This window comes from Bufo gargarizans, chromosome 1, assembly GCF_014858855.1.
Source record: "Bufo gargarizans isolate SCDJY-AF-19 chromosome 1, ASM1485885v1, whole genome shotgun sequence".
Classification (NCBI taxonomy): Eukaryota; Metazoa; Chordata; class Amphibia; order Anura; family Bufonidae; genus Bufo; species Bufo gargarizans.
In genome coordinates this window covers 392,225,308-392,239,570 of record NC_058080.1, presented here as the reverse complement: position 1 = coordinate 392,239,570, position 14,263 = coordinate 392,225,308, and the positions used below count along the sequence as shown (strand labels likewise).

Here is a 14,263-nt window from a genome sequence, read left to right as displayed (position 1 = left end):
CACACCTTCAAGGCTAAATGTCTGCATGTTTCAAGGCAATAGAACCCTATTAAGACAAATTGTAATTATGCATTCCTCCTGAATGATAATAATCCTTCATGGGTAGACATTAATTAATACTTTTCATGTTGATGTTACTCGAGAGCTATAGGAAACTATTTTCCATGTATGCTTCTCCTTGACCTCATTTGATTCTTTGTTACATTGGAAGTATGTATAGGGTCACTATGGAGACTGGTTGTTATTTTCAGTTTTTATACTGTTCAATGTCGTAGGGTTGATGTTCAATGTAAAGCTATATAAGTATATCTTTTTTTTTTTCATGTATTTCAGACTACAACACAGGAATTGACCTGCTTTTCTTGCATGTAATATATAATATACACTGAGTGGAAGGAATCAAAAGCCATCAGTATGGATTTTGTTATGAAGCAAGCTTTGGGAGGTAAGTGTAGACATTCCTTAATCAAAACCCAGGACAGTATGTCAGAAACTTAAGTACAATGCGTCAATTCCCAACGCTCCTCCCCTTTCCCCTATATCTCTGCACCATAAGGTAAAATACTACAGAGTCGCCATCTGAATAGCCAGGGGCAAAACATTTGAGTAAGTTGGGACTATTTTTAGAATATTTTGCCAGTAATGAAGTCACAAGATAATTCTGCTTTCATTCACACATTGCATTGCATCTACTTAGCACCTCGGAAATGCTTTCGAATATACATCAAAGAGGATGCCACATTTTATTTCGCCTTTTTTTTATTATCTAATATAGTCGAGATTGCATACATATAAAATGGCGTGTAAATAATGGATGAACTAATGCAATGTCCTGGGCAAGTTGAGAATGTACACTACTTTCCTTGCTGATGACGTCTGAGCACGGTATAAATCATTTGATCAAGCGCACTGGAATGTACATCTTTCACGTACATTTAAATGTCATTTTCTTTGCTGCTTCATCCAGCTAACCATTTCATTTGCTTATTAATCTTAGCAAATGGTAGTATAGCGTCCATATGCATTCCATTGAATGTGCAGAATGCGTCACTCCCCTCGAAGTGACTGTCAAATGTTTAATTGAGCCTTAGTAAGATGCATTTTAATTTAATAATGACGTAACCGAGTCTTAATTACGGATATTTTAGTTTTAATGGAAAGCAGCATATAAGTCCATCTCTGTGTTAAACAGATAGTTGATCATTTCGAAAATGATGTATTTGCTTTAAAATGTTCTACCACTGTGGTAATTAGTACCTTCATTTCTGCCAAGATCACCAGCACTTTCCTGGACAATCACACACTGCAGCTCTTTTCAGCAGAGCCATAGATATGGCTGTTTGCTCTTCTGTTCTGGGTGCCGTATTAAATTGTGCACTGCAGTATTTTTTGCTTGCATTAAATCATGTTTGGCGCAAATCTTTTATTTAACAAGTAGAATTAATGGATTGATTGGGATCTGCTGACTGTAGAAAAACACTCTAGTAAGACCTGAAATGGGACTGAATCCATTAAGCAGGCTTCAGATAAAACCATTTGTCAAACCCTTCACTTAGAAAACAGCTCTATCGATAAAGAAAATAATTAAAACTCAGTGAACTGTAGTTAAAATGATTTTTTTTTTTATTTCCATTGATTTATGCCAAGAGGGTAGTTGAAGGTTAAAAATAGGAAAATACATTGTGCTGCTATGTACAAGGTTTTATGTAAGTTTAAACCCATGGGGTGAAAATGATGCCATTCTAAGTTAATGTTCTTAGCAGGTGTATTTAGGTAATGCTTGCTTGCCTCAATAGTTGTCAGTTTTGATAAGATTTATATACACTAGAAGTTCATATTTGAATGTAAAGAATGTAATAATGGCTATGCTTTATTCATATAATGGTAATAGCACCGATCCACAAGGAACTGCAGGCCAAACAGGTGATATACTTTTATATTCTCCATCTATAGATACATACAAATGAGTGATATAGCTTTTAATAATGATATCAATGATAGGGTGTTCCCCAGAGTTAAACCATAGGTTGAGATTACCGCAGTACAAGTAATGTATATGCTAGGCACAAGTGATTGTGCAAGATACTCATCCCTGCTGAGTTACATTAGGGATTCCAAAAGATTAGAAAAAAAAAGAAAGGTCATCATTAACAGATTGGCAGGGGTCCGACACCCAGCACCCCCAGCGATCAGCAATGTGTAGTGATGCAGTGTAATTGCTCTTCCCCATTAAAGTGAATGGGACGAGCAGTTGTAATTGCACTGCACCAGCACTACGCCACTACAAAGGAGACGGCATGCAGGTAAACTGTTAAGAGCACAAGCACCACAAACCCTTCAAACTGCTGATTGGCATGGATGCCAGGTGTTGGACCCTCACCATTTTGATATTTATGACCTCTTCTGATGATAGGTCATCAATATTATGCAACTGTAAAACCCCTTTAAAAACTGATGACCTATCCTCAGGATGGGTCATCAGTAGCTGATTCGTGAAGACCCCTGGCACTCCTACTGATGAGCTGTTTGAAGGACCCATGGTCCTCAGGCCAGTGATGCAGCCTCTTCGTAGTATACCAAGTACAGTGCCATACATTGCATAGTGGCTGTGCTTGGTATTGCAACTTCATCTCAGTTATTTGAGTAGGTTGACTGGGTTGCGCAAAGGCCATGTGAGCGATAGAGGCCTTAGAATTAGGGTCCATTCACACGTCCGCAATTTTGTTTCCGCATTTTGCGGAACAGAATTGCGGACCCATTCACGATGTGCTGCCCGGATCCGAAATTGCAGATACGCACTTCCTGGTCCGCAATTCTGTTCCCGAAAAAAATAGAACATGTCTTATTCTTGTCCGTGGACAAGATTAGGCATTTTCTATTAAGTGCCGGCTATGTGCAGTCCGCAAAATGCGGAATGCACATTGCCGGTGTCCGTGTTTTGCGGATCCGTGGATCCGCAAAACACTTATGGACGTGTGAATGGACGCCTATTTTGAGTGCCATGACACCTTGCAACAACTGTTCAGTTGAGGGGTGCTGGAAGTCAATCCCTCAGCAATGTAATATTGATGACCCATCAGAAGACAGATCATCAATATTTAAGTCCTAGAAAATTAATTTAAAATTCAACAGAAAAGAGCTTGAAAATTGCATTTTTCCATAGATCATTAATAATATTAGTGAAATCGCTAATTAACTGAATAAAATAACTATGGTTATTGCTATTGGTGGTTCCCCTTTTAGTGAACTGTAGGGGTTAGTATCCTCCATTAATTTACATTGGATCTGCTGGAGTTATGTAGAGGCGCCGGCCTCTTTATAACCACCGCCTAGCTGTCTTACATTTAGACAATATTCTATGCCTAAACCAGGTGTAGTCAATTAGACGGGCCCATCCCCTTCCCCACCCACACCACACCTACTTTTTTAGACCTGGCGTGAGTAGGGGAAACCACAGATTGCGGCGTATTTAGCATAGTATGATCCGCATAGTATATTCTACACTAGTTGAAATAGTTTCAAATTACAAGTAGTATACAATTGTGCCAGAAGCCTAATTAGAAGAGGCCGAATATGTAGTAGAAAACAACATTAATTAACATCCCCGCTTAAAATCAACGTTCCCATTAATATCTACACACTCCTAACTGCAACTGGTCAAGCCAATAAGGATGTTGTTTTTGAGTTTAATCTACACAATGAGGCAGATCTATTAGTTCTCTATCAAATGTAGAGCACAGGCAGTCTAAAGATGTGCCAAATTTATCACAGTGGCTTTTGGTGCTTTATACCACCTATTGGTTGGATTCCTTTGTGACAGAATTTTGTGGCAAAATTTTGGTGCAGGTTGTCCCATTTCAAAGGAAATCTGTCAGCTCTGAAAACCCCCCAAACGAGAGTAAGCAGTCTGTGGTGTAAGTGTTGCTGAGTCCAACTATGTAATTTTAATCTCCATACTCACTTCCATTCTGATGCTGAGCTCCAACAAACCTGCAGTAAAATGCATTGAGAGGACTCCTGAGCTTACACACATAATGGAGAGGACTCAAGGAGGAGTCCTCTCAATGCATTTACTTCTGGTTTGTGGAAGCACAGCATCAGAATGCAAGCACCACTTATACTATACACCACTTACTCGTGTTTGGGTATGTTTCGGAGCTGACAGATTCCATTTAAGACATGTCCCCTATCCACTAAGCCAGAGAGGTGCATTGGAAACTTCTTTTTTGACATTCATTTAAAGAACACACATCTAAAACAGGCTGCATAAAAAATGCACCAGATTTTGCCATAAAATAAGCTTGGATTCAGATACAAGCACAATAGTAAGTGTAGGCCATTGGATATGTGTAAAAGCTGAAAAAGCCAAAGTACAGGCAAGATATGTAATTGAATCTGGCAGTAGTACAACTTCAATATTGACTCTGTAACTTAGCCACAGAAGCACAGACATGGCTCATCAACATTTTGCTGGGTAGTCTGGGGTACAAGATAGGGCCTTATTTGTTACAGTGAATACAATAAAAAGCTGAAAATATTAATATTGAGTTTTGATATACAATAATCAGCTTAGAGATATGATAAAAGTTGAACCAGCAGCAGACTTAAATTTTCAAAATGTTTTCCTCTACAGCTTTCACTTTGTAGTGTATCTGTAAATGACTGCTTTCCCATTTTCAGTCAATCACTTAGGCCCCTTGCAGACAAGCGTTCCCCCCGCAGCGAGTCCGCATCGCAGCTCCCGGCCTCACCCCCCAGCACTGACTGGATTCACATAGCATTATATTGATTTATGATAATATGTAACCCTTACAGTTCTGGAATGTATTGGATAACACTGGCAGCATTATGCCAGTGTTATCCAATACATTCCAGAACTGTAAGTGTTACATAGCATCATAAATCAATATAATGCTATGCGACCCCCGGCAGCGCTGGGAGGTCAGGCCGGGAGCTGCCTTGTGGACTCGCTGCGGGAGGAACGCTTGTCTGCAAGGGGCCTTAGGAATCTGCACTGAGCTCCTGCCAGCTCATTTAAAGAGGACTTTTCACCGAACCTGACATTATCATATCACTAGCTGGCTGTGTAGGGCATACTGAAGGTATGTTATAGCGCTTACCATGTTTCCTAAAGGCCGCTCCAATCGCCCGCTGTGCCCACCGTTTCCTGCCTGGTATGTAAATTAATTTCATCGGAACAGGGAGTAGGAGACGGCCCTGTTTCTCAAGGGGCGTCTCCTTCTCCCTGTGACGTAAGAGACACCTCCTAAGAAACAGGGAGGTCTTTACATATTAGGCGGGAAACCAGAACAGGGGGCACAGTGGGCAAACGTAGTGTAAATATAGTAAGCGCTATAACATATCTTCAGTATGCCCTACACAGTCAGCTAACTACATTATAATGTCAGGACCGGTGAAGGGTCCTCTTTAAGCTAAGTTCTTATCAAACTGATACACATTTAGCTATAATGAGTGTTTATGAGCTGTTAGTGCAGATAAGGAAAAGCTGTTGAAAAAATGTAATAAAAAAATGATTTTAGCCAAAACTAAGTAGAATGCAATATTAAAGAAAAGCCCCCAGAGGTATTCATAGCCGTCTGTGTTTTTTGGCTTCTTATTGACATGTGTAACAAGGCCACAGATTATACAGCTTCACTGCTTATGAGACCACATCAAATAATGTAACCTGGCTAGAACACAATATTTCCTGAAGGATTATTAACCTACAGCAAACAGTCCACTTCAAATGATGTTTATCTGCAATAAGGTTGGGTTTACACATGTTGCACTAGGGTGATGAGCCGTGAATGTTAGAGGTTACATTTTATAACATGCAGGGGCTTTTGGGCTTTAGACCTTACAGGGAAATTTCCCAGTGGGCCAATGCCCAGACGGCCGCCTGGGCCCTCCGCACTGCTGACCAGTGGAAGTTTTTGGTGATGTATTTTGTGATGGACTGTCTTATTTGGCTCTGTTGGGGTGGCAACATTTTCCACAATATGGTACTGCTGGCCCTGCCTTCCATCAATTTGGACCCAACTGCAAAACTGGGCCACTTTTAGTATTTTTTCTAGGGCCACTTTAAGTTTCAAGTCCATCCCTGATAACATGCTTCACCTTGCCCTCACGTCATACTACTGCAACATGCCAACCCAGCAAGATGCAAACCCAATAATCATATAATTTGTATGTTATTGTATGAAACATTGTAATTTTCAAGCAATTATAAGAATAAGTAAAATAAAGCATGTCACATACTGTAACTTCAGTATATAAAATGGATAATACTTGAAATGAAGAGCAGTCTAGACAGACAATATAACCATGTTGATTGTGTATTTCCCCATTTACCCCAGTTATGGGTTTCAGATGAGACGGCCTGCCTTGTATTTTGAAATGTATGCTCTATCAAATGGTGTTAGTGTCCAACTGAGAACATAACCGACGTTGTCTTCGAAAAGTAGTTCTTGCCAGTCTCCTTTATCATCTCTAATAGATGTGGTTATCATTTAGAAATAATTTCAGAGTACATCTGGCATCAGTTAGATCACTGCAAATGGTGCACCACAATAGTATGCAACTGACAATACAAGGCTAAACCCTCACACTGATGTTAAAAAATTATATTTTAGCCAATATATACCTGTCAGGAACCTATCGGAGTACATGCACCCCGCCAAGGTATCTCAGTGTAGCGTGGGACCTACTCCTAACCTACCTATAGTGTGTGAACACTGTCCGATAGGTCCCAAGGTCCGACTCACAGCCAAACTCCCACATACCTCCAAAATAAGATCACAATAAAATGGGAGGAGGCTGCGAGCCCCACCTATAGCAAGCCATATGACACAGGCTACCAGGTGCACCAGAATGTTACCAAGGCTAAACGTCCGCACATTCAATAAATATAAAGAAAAATCACAGAATAAAGTTGTAGGAAATGCTCAAACTCTAATATTGTGGCGTATTTATAACCGGGGGAGCAGATCCTCCACATTTGATCTGTTGCTAACAGCAATTCGCAGCAAAAATGCGTGCAATGGAGGATGCCGGCAGGGGACCACATGTACTACAAAAACATCCTACACAAGATGAAATAATGTGTGGATGAAAATATAAGAGTAAATAGATCACTGCAAATGGTGCACCACAATAGTATGCAACTGAAGATATAAGGCTAAACCCTCACACTGATGTCAGGAACATATCGGAGCCCATGCACCCCGCCAAGGTATCTCTGTGTAGTACGGGACCTACCGCTAACCTACCTATAGTGTATGAACACTGTCCTATAGGTGCCAAGGTCCTACAGTATTTGGGGTTTGAGCATTTCCTCCCAGTTAGGCTACTCTGTTCTGTGATTTATACATCTGGCAGCAACCTAAGCTTCATATATCATTGAGCACCATAGACTATGATATACTAATATCTTCTTCTACTCTGGAAAGACAGAAACATGATAAATTACCCTGAGATTAGTCAGAAATAGAAAAGTGTTTTTGTAACGCACTGTACTCAATTCAATGTCTGACTTTGTTAGGTTACTTCATTAGAATTTGGTTGAAGGTTGAACCCAGATAACCTTTCATCACCATCTTTATCAGCCATGTGAGTCCATGGAATTTAGAGCATTCGCAGTGAATAAGAGAGGGGTTTCCCAGAACAACACGGATATAACAGTTGAGTAATGACTTTATTAGCAAGTAACATGACCTTTTAAAGAGATCCTAAAAGGGGTTGTCTGAGTTATCCTAATATCACACAATGCCATTAAATGCCTAAAAATAAAAAGCAAAAATAAAAAGCATCCTATACTAACATTCTTCTGTATACAAGGTATACAAGATAGCATCAGTGATGCACAGGTATACAGCTATACATGTGCTATATTCTGCTGAGGAATATAGTGATTGGCTTCAGTGGTCACATGCAGTGATTGGCTGCAGGGGTCACATGTAGTGACTGGCTGCAGTGGTCACATGCAGTGATTGTCTGCAGTGATCACATGCAATATACTTGCATGTCACTGCTGCAACCCCTCAAAACCCTATGGGGGTCATTTATTATACTGAAATATGCCCAATAAAATTGTGGGCGGGCAAGGGGATGGATTTATCTGTAAGACAGCTTGGAAGCTGTCTTACATTTAGGACTGACGCTGGATGCGCCAAAGTTACAGAGAGGCCTGTGCCTCTTCATAACTTCGGCGGATCCTCCACTAGCTATGGGGATTTATTAAGACCGGCATCTAAAATGCCGGTCTTAATAAATGTGCCCCTATATGTTTCCAGCAAGTCAGGCCACACCAAATTGATGTTAGCATACAGCCAGTCTTACAATGTCACTATGGGTCTCTGAGAGGTTTTCCTCTACTATGACCCAAAATGTGACAGATACAGTTCTAGTCCAAAACCTATATAACAGGGTATAATCTCCCTTAGTGGACTGTTAGGCTTTAATCTTAATTAAAATGTAACAGTAACTTAAATATTTGCAGAACACAGTGGTAATGTCTGCATGCTTTATTTATTCCGATACTTAAGAGGATGAGTAATACTCATGGAATTTTCCCTTTATTTCTCACTTTCTCTACTCACACTATTGTCAAGAGGATACTGTAGATCTTGTAGTTGTATTCAGGGCAGCCAGCCTCCCTGTCCACTGTCCTGTCTGACTCTGAATAGTTATACTTTCGAGCCACATTCCTCTGACTTTTAGACCATCCTATTGGTCCCCACCCCCCCTGCAGTGATACCATGATGCAGCATTTAGCAGTAACACTGCCCCATGTCAGCACCAAGCTACTCCTTCAAGCTGGCATACAGGAGACTCTGTTTCCACATAACCAATGATACCGGCAGAGTTTGGTGGTGCCATCTTGTACAGTGCCCACATAATATCAGCATTAAAAGAGGCAAAACATGTGCAGATCATAAGAAGGGACAAAAATAAAATGGCAGAATGGGGGGACACCAACTAGGACAAAAACAATTACAAAGGAAATAATGCAGCAATGCCATAAGAGAATAAGGGTTAGGCCATTTACAAGTATCTATCTCCTTAACAGTATATGACATTTTGGCCACATGGACTAGCCTCTAACAATAGTCCAAAACTCATCATATAAGGAATGTACCCCAAATAACGGTCATCTGAGTCCCTAACTGTAAAGAGAAAGAGAGTGTGAAGTATCCATAGAAATAATACTCTGAGTAATTCTCTGAGCTTTAGGAGTCTGAATCATTTGGCCCTTGCCTTTTCTGGAGCAATTTATTATCTTAGAACAGTAGTACTTGCTGTAGCAGAATCTTCAGGGTCTGTTTGAACCTGTGAATCTGTTGCTTTTATTGGAGACAGGACTTTTGGTGAATGATTAAGGGTAAGGCCACAAGGTCAGGTTTCCTGGTGCACTTTTGGAAGCCAAAATCAAGAGTGGATTGTAAAAGGGAAGAAAGTATAAAGGACAGATACAAGTTCTCTTTTTTGAATTCACCCTTGTTTTGGCTACCAAAACTACATCAGACAACATGACCGTGTGGCAGTACCCTAATTCCTTTCAGATTGATGCCTCTTGAGACTATAGTACAGAAGTGGTGCTTTAAAGAACTGGCGAATCAGCAGCATGTCTACCTTCTCTTATTGCTGCATTTGGACACATTTTCAGTGTTCATAAAGGACGTCACACCAGTAACATTAAGTATAAGATGCCTGTTTATAACTGAAGCTCTGGTGGGTGCCACAGCCTTCTCGCAGCTTACCAAGCACAGTGTCATCCATTATTATTGCAGCTCACCCCCATTCACAAATGAATGGGGCTGAGCTGAGCTCATGTCACTGATTAACATGATATTACATGGCCTAGAAGAGGCCTAAGTGATCATGGAGCTCCACAGCCTCTTCATGTAGCTGATCAGCAGGGGTGCTGGGAGTTGGACCCATGCAGATCTGATTTTGTTGACCTATCCTTAGGATAGGCCAGGGATGGGCAAACTGCAGCTCTCCAGCTGTTGTAAAACTACAAATCCCATCATGCCCTGCTGTAGGCTGATAGCTCTAGGCTGACTGGGCATACTCAGAGTTATAGTTTTACAACAGCTGGAGAGCCGCAGTTTGTCCATCCCTGAGATAGGCCATCAATATCGAAATCCCAGAGAACCACTTTAAGTAACTGGTTCTGGTAAGACAGAGTTTACTATATATATCCTGTGATTTTCACAATGCTGCCTAGATATGCATATTAACAGTGGAGAGAAGGAATACAAAGTGGTCTCTAGTACTTTGCATTACTAATGTTGAAAGAAAGGACACAAGTTAATAGTTTTTTTAGTGGTCTCTAGTATTTTGCATTACTAATGTTTAAAGAAGACACAAGTTAATAGTTTTTTTTAGACTGGAAATTATTTAATATATTGTCTGCATAATGGATTTACTGACATTGTGAATATTATAAGAGCTAGACTAGTCAATAGTTGTTAGTTGAGGTAATTGTCTTTTACTTTGAGCATCATGTAGAAAACACGAGTAAAAGGAGGTTTTTAGCAGAATTGCAATACACACTTTTTGAACCAGTCTCAGTGAAATGAGTGTGCTTAGTATAGACATTAAGGGGCAATTTTCTTTTGTGGCGGTTTTGGTGTTAGTTTTCTATCTTTGGTTTGTGAGGTTGATCAAAATTTATTTAATGTCACACAGTAATAATATATTTGGTGCAAGTGCAATGTGGTGTACACCTATGTCTGTAAAAGTACACAAGTGGGTTGATGCGACCTTTTAAAATGTTGCACATAATAATAAATGAGACATGAAGGTGCTCTCATCTGAAATCCTGACCTACCAAGTATCACAAGAATATGCACCAAATGTTGCAAAATTTTTATGACACAAAACTGGCATAGCAGACTTGAAAAATGCTTGCCTATATCCGTGATAACACAGAGAAGATCTTAAAGAAGTTGTTTCGCCAAAAATCTTTATCATCTTTCCAAAAGATAGGTAGCCCCACTGATCATTAGGATGGGGGTCTTAAGACTCCTGTTCCCGCTTGTTGCATGAGCAGTTTGAATGGAGTAGCAGTTATGCATGCACATTACAGCAGAACTATCTCTGTTAGTCCCCTAAAAGTTGAAAGGAGTAGCAGGACACATGTCTAACCACTGGGTTCCAAGTGGGTTCCATCAAAGCAGCCCCCAGTGATTATACATTTCCCACCTAACTCATGTATTGGTGATAAATGTTTTTGTTCGATAACCACTTTAAGCATGAAATTGTGGTGAGAAATGCTCCTGTCTTCTAATTAATTTATATATAATATATATATATATATATATATATATATATATATGGTCTCTTATGATGTTAACAAAATCATTTTTGAAAAATAAAGTACAGTGAAACTTTTTAAAAAGATCTTCTCTTTGAGAAGACCGTCCGTCCTTGACAGCAGATTTTTCAGATACAGTTGTTCAGTTCCTTTATAACCTATGCATATTAAGACTTTATTTTTTACTCCAGTCTTTGGTAGTCATTTCATAGAGGTTTCAGTGTACAGACTTCCTTCACCTAAAGGCCTTGTTCAATATGTTATATATACCAACCGCAGTGCATGTAATATGAAGTCAGTTTAAATAGTGTTTTGCTATTGCTACAAGAGAGACTGGCAGGTACTGTAATTGATATTTATCTCAATTGAATATGACCACATGCTAAGCTCCTGCATGAATCCACATATCACGTGGCAGGGTGTGATGTTAAGTGTTGATATTGCTTAGCTGAGACCAGAAATCTCTTCCTAATGCCCAACTGTGAGTAGAAAAGTACTTCCGTGTCAGTCTTCTGTAAGTGACTTTCATTGATACAATTTAGATCCACAAATTACACTGCTTTTGTATATAATATAGCACAATTTTAGGTTGGCGCCCTTCGTCAGGCAGAAGGCAATCTCTTTGTTACTACATAATAGAGCTGGATGGCAGGGGTCCTATATTCTGGAGACCTGGCTTCCAAAGATATGTGGCTTTTGCTGCCAGAGATACTGTAGATGGCTACTTGACATCTCTGCTCTCTATATCTTTGGGGAAAAATAACATCTTACAGGTTATAAACATTTCTGACTCTCGTTTCTCATCTGGCTTGTCAGAAACACTGCAAGATCCAATAATAAAAGCTAATGTGTATAGTCAACTTAAAAAGTATGGCAACATTTTAATCCATTTTTATTATTGATAGGCTAACACATTTTGGTAGTAATTTCTTCTTCTTTTTTAACAAAAAATGTTTGGTATTTGCAGATTCTATGTTTCACACCATGTAGCAGCACCTGAAAACTGTTCTTTGGTAAATCAGGTAGACTTGTAGTCTCATGACTTCGCCTCTCTGGCCCCTCCTGAAAATCTTCTTAGCTTATATGTGGTTGCAAATTAGCTTAGAAGACTGTTCAGGAGAGAAGAAATAGGGGCTAGAAAACAAACCATTAGATGAACAGTGAGATTTATCATAGAATAGCATGCATATTTATCATTTTCTGTGGCTGATGTAAAACATATCTTTCATAAAAAAAAAGTTTACAATGTTTTTAGGCTAAAATACATTTACATAAAAAATAACTAAAAAAAGATGGCTCCATGACTGTTAAGTCACACCACTCGTACATGAGGTCGTTGAGTTTCCAGAGTTTCCATATATGAATTCTGAATTCTGAAATTAGCATTTTTATTATAATAATACTCCACTATTAAAGGGGTTATCCAATAGTAGAAATACCACCCCATAATGCCTGGGGCCCTCCTATAGATGATACCCGGTCCCCAGAACCCACATCCCTCTGGATCACCACACGGCCACCGCTACATCTCCCCGTCACGCGGAACAAAACATCTGGCGACTGGTGGAGCAACCAATAACAAGCCACAACGGTGACCAGCCTTCCTAACATCGTGGGTCACGCTAGGATGGCTGGTCACCATCTCAACCTGCTATTGGCTGCTCCCCCCGTTGCCACATGTTTTGATCCGCGTGTGATGGGGAGATGCAGCGGAGGCTGTACAGGGATCCGGAGGGATGGGTAAGTATCGTCTATAGGAGGGGACCAGGCATTTGGGTTTTCTGCTTTGAACTAGCCGAAGCTAGTTATCTCAAGTGGACCCTCACTCATAAAATATTTGAACTTACATTGATGTGTTCCTAATTTGAGTTTGTCGTTTGGTCACTACAAACGGAGTCACAACATTTTAGGGTGCTGAAGAAAGATATTCACAATTTCTCATTTAGTTCTGCATACATTTGAATTGTAGAATTGCTACATATAAAAAAAAAGCCTCCACTGTCCACAGAAAAAATATAGTCCCTAAGTGACAAATCACAACTTTGATGCTTCAGGCATGTGTATCTCTGATTCTGTGAGGCTCCTTCTATCCAGAATCAAAACCATAAAAAAGCAGACAAACAAATTGACACATCCCAAATGACTTGCATGGGTAAAGTAAATCACAGCAAATTGTGCTTCTTCATTAAAGATGCTGCAGTTGTTTCTCCAGTAAACTTCGACAGTAGCATGTCAGTCATCAGGAAATGCAAACCATACAGCATCTGATCAGGCATTAGAGACACTGATAGTGTTTATGCCTGTAAGGCCAGCGCTGCTTTTAGCATAGTGAAGAATGAATTAAGAGCCATATTGTATAGACTTTCCAACCTCCGCTCACTTATATTCCTGTATTACAGGTAATCAAATAGTACTTGCAGGGTTTTAGTGCTACAGCTTCCAAAATACAAAAGATTTTTTTTTCCAGAAATTGGAATAATGTCCTTAAAATGTAGTAGATATCAGTTAAGCCTATTACAAATCATTAAATATATTATTAAAGAGTGCCCACTGGTACACACTCAATCATCTGGATAATGCAGGGGGAGACACTGAATTGGCTTCTTTGAGATTTCAGGGGTTTATATTTAACATGCTTATCTATCAATAGCAAATATATATAGAAACCAAAAAGACCCAGGTCCCATAAAAAAGTAGTATATAGAATGCCACCCTCTGTAGTATATAGAATGCCCCCCTCTTTAGTTTATAGAATGACCCACTCTTTATTCCTAATATATATATATATATATATATTGTGGGGTGATAAGCTCGGGATCGCCTTTGCTGGGGTCAAAGGACACTTGTCTGTTTCACACAATTCCAACCAGCCACCAAGGTAGAAGTTTTAAGCTGGCCTGGAGCCAGGTTTATTGAGCAGGTTGCACAAATAAAATAAAACAA

General features: G+C 39.7%; 1 protein-coding gene across 1 annotated transcript in view; it reads left to right on the top strand.

The window, feature by feature from the left end:
- The first annotated feature begins 391 nt into the window (after positions 1-391).
- The window catches only part of LOC122931665 (complexin-1), a 262,791-nt gene continuing 248,919 nt past the window's right edge, over positions 392-14,263 (top strand). Inside the window, exon 1 of the mRNA XM_044285738.1 lies at positions 392-445. Within this exon, the coding sequence (XP_044141673.1) occupies positions 415-445 (31 nt within the window). The 5' untranslated portion in view covers positions 392-414. The remainder of the gene's footprint in view (positions 446-14,263) is intronic.